Raw genomic sequence first — 6,000 nt, forward strand, 5'->3', positions numbered from 1 at the left:
CCATGTAGATAGCACTGTGCGGAAGGTGCAGCTGACTAGGTGAGCGAACGGGGAAAATGGAAGTGCGGCCGTTACACTAGTGCCGCCATTTACACAAGAATATGCAGTATAATACAATTTTTTCTGAGAATTGTAATCAAGGATTTGAGAAAAGAAGGAGCTGGTTATATGGCACAATAATGATTGCATCAGGCACACTAAGCACCTGCGCTGCTTTGCAAATTTGTCTGTCTAGTCCAGGTTAGTTGTGCATGACCTAGTACCGGTGGTGTTTATGCAGGCCTGGATTTACAAAGATCTGGAGTTTGGCATTGACCTGGACACGAGAGTGGCTCTGGTAGGACCCAACGGAGCCGGAAAATCGACCCTGCTGAAGCTTCTCTGTGGCGAGGTGAGTCGGCAAGTTTGACACTCTTCAAGTTGGTGGGGTTTCACTGTAAAGTGATGATAGCACGATACACAGTGTTGATGAAAGCGCTTTTGATGTTTTCTTTCACGACCCTGGTCTGTTGTGCTACCCACATTTCATAGTGAGTTGGCCAGTCACCATTTTACAACCCGTTGTCACCTCCATCACTCTTCAGCTCCCCTCTATGCAAGGCGCAAGCTGTCTGCATGCAATCGCAGAAGATGCCCTGCAGTTCGTATTGTCAAGGGGACGTATTGTATGGCAGACAGGCAGCGGATGAACACCAGATCGAAAGTGTTTATCGCACTGCAAATCAAATGCGAAGTGTTGTGCCCGTTGACAAAAAAAAGTGCAACTCGGTTGCTATAGTGGCAGGGCTGGCGGCGTAATTGGCCGTTGTCAGTTTGAATGGCAAACAGATCAGTCAGTTATGGTCACAATTTACAAAAGTCATTACTCCTGTTGCATACACAAAGGGCCGGTAGTGCTAGCTACAACATAAGTGACACGTAACACTCATGACTTAATCTGATCAAGCAAGCATAGTTCAGAGATGTGAAAGCATATTATAGATGCATATACATAATGGGGTCAATATGTGTTTGTCTGGTGCATGTAGCTCTCTCCAAAGTGCAGCGGGTTTGCATTTGTTTTCAACCATAACTTTACAATTTCAGAATGAATAGACTGCAGACAGGCTTCTGCAGGTTTTAAACATCCTATGTGCTTATTTTTTCTTCTGTGCGCCCTGTGCGCCGTGTTCTACTTCCAAGTGCCCTACCTTTGCTTTTGGAAAAGTGCGCTTGTGAAGTGTTGCATAAGATTTGCTCAGTGGAGCTTTCTAGCCGCAGTGGACATGTTGTGGCGTTTCCTACTGCACTTTTGTCTCGACCATTCTGGCAGAGCTTATTGCAATGGTTGTGCAGTGTAAGGGTTCCTTGGTGTTCTTCCGAAGCCTAGAGAGAGCATTGGTTTTGATGCTGCTTGTTCTTCCACACAGCTTGTGCCTAACGACGGCTTGATCCGGACACATTCGCACCTGAAGATTGCTCGGTATCATCAGGTAAGAAGAATTTCCTTTTTGTCCATTTACTGGGGTCCGTTTTACACATAGCAGGCAGCACTATAGAGAGCGTTCTCCCACTGCTTGCATTTTTGACCAAAAAATAGTACATCACATTGAGAGACATAGATATGTGCCATGTATCTTGGTGTAAGATTGTCTGAATTATTACATGCAAGGCGCTCTAGATTTAGACCTCTTTGCCACTGAATGAGCGGAGTGACATGGATCTGTGGCCAGAAACCATAGCGCACTGCTCGCACTCGCAATCAAAAATATGGTGCGTCGCATATGGGCAGCACAAATGTGTGATTTGATGTAGCCTCGAGTCCACAAGCTGTAGCTGTATTGCATGTAGTGGTTATTAAAAAGCGCCGCTGATCAAATACAGCTGCATTGTAAAATGTATGGAGTGAGAAGTATATGACCACGTCTTGCGTAGCTTCCTCAGTGTGGCCTGCTATGTATGAAACGAACTACAGTAGTATCTCGGTGATACAATCACGCCTGATACGAATATTTTAAAAGTCCTGGCCCGTGTAAGTTAGCTTACAAGATGCTAAATTTCGGATGTTGCAAACCGCATTTCGCGCTGCAGTGGATGACAACAGCCATCGACTGGCTGTTGTCAGGCCAGCAGAGCGACCACACCGATGCACAGGTCACATGACAAGGTTACCCAAGTCACTTTGCCTTGACACAAAAAAGAACAATTTATAAGCTTTTGCTGTGTTACTTTATAAAGCTTTCTTTACATTCCTATCCAATCCTTGGCTTTCTTTAGCAGTATCGTGTAGCTTGTTGGGTGTTTTCTAAAGCCTTGCAACTTTATCAGAAGCCAGCAATTGCATGCGACCCAGTCTTGCCGTGTCAGCAAGATAAACAGCATTCACTTCCATAGGTTGCCTTATATCTGTATTACACTCTTTTGTCGTTTTCGGCACCTGATGACAATTCGAAACTTTTCTACCTTTGCACCCCTCAGATTGAACTATACACATTAGCTTCGTCGCCGCATATAAAAGCAAACCCACTCCCTTATCTTGTTTTATTCATGTCCTTATCACCACCAGGCAGCAGCTTGAATGCAGCAACAAAAAGCGAGTTAGCGAGGCAGATATTGAAATGTCAGCATCTGAACATGCGAAGTGCACAGCTTGCTGCCTCCAAAATATGCTTAAGACAAGCACGCCAGTGATTCAGATACGCATCGGCCAATAGGAGCGCTCTCTGCACTCCACGTGACTGGTACTACTAATTACTATATCTGCAATAGACTTGACATTTATCTGATTGTTGTCTAGCAACCCGAGTGCTGTCTGTACCAGTCTCCTGCATGTGTGTGTGATGACATTATTCTTGATACTTGTGCAGCATCTGTCAGAGCAACTGAACCTGAACATGTCTGCTCTGGAGTACATGATGTCCAGCTTTCCGGATGTTAAGGAGAAAGAAGAGATGCGCAAGATCATCGGCCGCTATGGCCTCACTGGGAGGCAGCAGGTGGGTCAGGCTGAAAAGTTGTGCGAACTGTGTCAGAAGAAGGGAGAGACTGGTGGGTAGTAATGGACCTGTGGCGTTCTCAAAAGATAACGGTAATAAATGTAAATGCTAATAAAAGATAAAGATAATTTCACTACTGTAATAGTAATGAAATACAAGTCCACGCAGCAAGAGTAAATATGAGAGCAGTATTTTGCTTCTATTAAGGCCGTATTATTCTTGGGCTGTGTTCAGCGGTAGTTTAACAAGGGATTTCCCAGGCTAGAGCCAGTGCTTCAAAAAAAAAAAAGAACCTATCTTTGTTAAGCACATGTAAAATGAGTTTTCAGTGTCGCCACTGATTTCCTCACAAGAAAACGAGGGACAATGACCAATGAAATGTGTGAAAAGCAATTGTTAGTGAATATAAACGTGTGAATAGCTGCAGAGGATGCACTGAAAGAGCAAAGCTCGTTCTATTTACTGCGTTTATGCAATGTTAACAAAGGTTGTAAGGAAATTAATGTAAAAGTAATCGATTACATTTCAGTAATTGCTCAGTTACTTTCGTGGGGCAGTAATTGGTCACTGGAATCGATAACATTATTGAATGAAGTAATTGTCATCGTTGTTAAGGCGTACACTTCTGATTAACACAAAGCTGGTTCGGTTGTGTAAATGCTAAGAGACTGCTCTGGGAGCAAACGAGAGAGGAGGGACACTGTGGGTGTCACTGGCCGATCCCGAGGATGTCATACAGAGCTCGGAGGAGGAGGGCTATCCAGGCAAAGAACTAATGTGCATGTTTGCAGAACTCTGGTTGCACATTGATTCTCTCATTCAACACGGGAATCGCCTAGTGACCCAAGAGGCATATTACACGACTGTCACAATTCTTGGATGCAGTTTCCAACTATAAATTTTGCACATACAGTCGATGACTTGGTCAAGTTCAAACATGCTGAGTTTTTCTTTTTGTTTTTCCCATGTTTGACTTTCTGATTGTACGAATGGCTAACATGTACTATAAGTGTCAAATGTTCACGGAACATGGAATCTGAGAAAAGGCCGAGTATTTACGCTGTCCGGGCATGCAGCCTGGTATTGGTATTTCCACCATGTACCAGTACATGCAATGAACTTAATGTTGTACAGCTTTACTGGACACCGATAAACCATTCAGAAATTTAACTTTTTCACAAAACCCACATTCGATAAGTTTTTCACTCCAATTGTACTTCCCATTAAAGACTCTGCATGTGCGTCCTGTTTGCTCTGCATCTTTCTTTCTTTGTGCTATAGAATAGAATTCTATGTCCAATGTTGGATAGAGACCTATTTTCACTCTCCTCTTGTGTGGCAGATCTGCCCGATTCGGCAGCTGTCCGATGGCCAGCGCTGCCGCGTGGTGTTCGCCTGGCTGGCATGGCAAGTGCCCCACCTGCTGCTACTGGACGAACCGACCAACCACTTGGATATGGAGACCATCGACGCGCTAGCCGAGGCCATCGCTGAGTTCGACGGTGGCATGGTCTTGGTGAGCCACGACTTCCGGCTCATCAGCCGCGTGGCCGAGGAGATCTGGGTGTGTCAGAACCAGACCGTCACTAAGTGGAAAGGGGACATCCTCTCCTACAAGGAGCACCTGCGCAAGAGAGTTATGGCCGACGCACAGAACAACAGGCCCAAGTGACCAAGGGGAGGGGGGCTCCTGCTAGAGTGCTGCCATTTTCTCAACAACAGAGATAATAAAATGAAACTTTGGTCCTGGCTGTCCAGTTGCGTGAAGTTGGGTATGCACACTTCACAAGGGTTCTGTTGCAAGGTTTGTTTGCCGCACTGTTGCTCAGCTGCTCAAGTTTATAGAACATGCTGGCACAAGCCTATGAAATATTAAAAATGCACCAATATGTTCGACAGGAAAAGACAAAATGAAAACTGAATTACGAGTTAGCCTTCATTAGTGAACCTAACATCAGTGTGTTTTGTTCACTTTTTAGATATTTGTGTCAGAACACAAATGTAACTTAAGGGCGAGTTAGCACTGCATGATCCACATTTTCCCAGAATCTAAATGCAGTGCACACAAGGACGAGACAAATAATGGCACTACACTTGATATAAATGCCTGTGCAGTTAATACTTCGAAGCAAAAAAAGAACAAGTGCATGCCTTTTGTGTATACAGTTTGTGCAATTGGTGCGATCTCTATCTGTCATCTCGTGTTCGCCCTGCTTTACAGTGGCAGTGCATTTACTGTAGAACCTCGTTCATACTCTGGGGAAGAAGCGTACTAACCGAGAAAACGTATGATCCGAACAACTAACATTTGACAGTCTCGACTGCATTTGACATCTACGCCATGCGAAGCGTTGCGCAAGAGACGCCGACGCGCGTCGAGCTGGTGGGGCTTCTGCGGCCCGAGACACATTTATGTTGTTTTCCTATTGCGTAGTGTTTTAAGACGGCACGGGAAACCGATACGAAATCGAGCTGGTGGCCGACGCCGGATGCCGCCGAAGCGAAACGTGACGCTCACATCGCGCCGCCTGCAGCACAGAACGGAGGCGCGTTTGGGTTGTAGCCTACTAAAAGCGTGCAGTAAGCTTCGTGCTGCGAATCTGATAGGTGAAGGTGCCTATCGCAGTAGGTGTTGGCGGCAATAACTGTGAATGCGACGTGCGACGACCGCAGAGATTTGCTGGTACCGGAATAAGGGAACTTGAGCGCGCGCCGCCATTCTCACGCAAGACGGGCGGGCGAGTATTGTGGTGAAGTTGCGGCGGCGGGCGGCTGTTCTCGATCGCGCGCGCCAGGAGCGCACACAGGATTTCTTCCCGAAACGGGGGTGGGGAGCAAGCACTTTGCATAATATGCAAGTTCCTTGCTTTAGCCAGAGGAAGCCAACAGCAAATAGAATGCCTACTAATTATAATAATGTAATGACACCAAGAATGATAATGTTTATTTCGTCGGCGTTTTACTCAAAGTAATTTGAGAGTGAATGAATAAGTATAAATGTACAAGACAGTGATAGAGGGTTTTT

At 45.5% G+C, this 6,000-nt stretch overlaps 1 protein-coding gene across 1 annotated transcript in view; it reads left to right on the forward strand.

Moving 5' to 3' along the window:
- The window catches only part of LOC119441278 (ATP-binding cassette sub-family F member 2), a 28,067-nt gene extending 23,341 nt beyond the window's left edge, over window positions 1-4,726 (forward strand). Inside the window, exons 11-14 of the mRNA XM_037705901.1 lie at window positions 281-391; window positions 1,410-1,472; window positions 2,847-2,975; window positions 4,318-4,726. Of these exons, the coding sequence (XP_037561829.1) occupies window positions 281-391; window positions 1,410-1,472; window positions 2,847-2,975; window positions 4,318-4,647 (633 nt within the window). The 3' untranslated portion in view covers window positions 4,648-4,726. The remainder of the gene's footprint in view (window positions 1-280; window positions 392-1,409; window positions 1,473-2,846; window positions 2,976-4,317) is intronic.
- The last annotated feature ends 1,274 nt before the right edge of the window (window positions 4,727-6,000 follow it).

The sequence above is a fragment of the Dermacentor silvarum genome, chromosome 2, assembly GCF_013339745.2.
Source record: "Dermacentor silvarum isolate Dsil-2018 chromosome 2, BIME_Dsil_1.4, whole genome shotgun sequence".
Lineage (NCBI taxonomy): Eukaryota > Metazoa > Arthropoda > Arachnida > Ixodida > Ixodidae > Dermacentor > Dermacentor silvarum.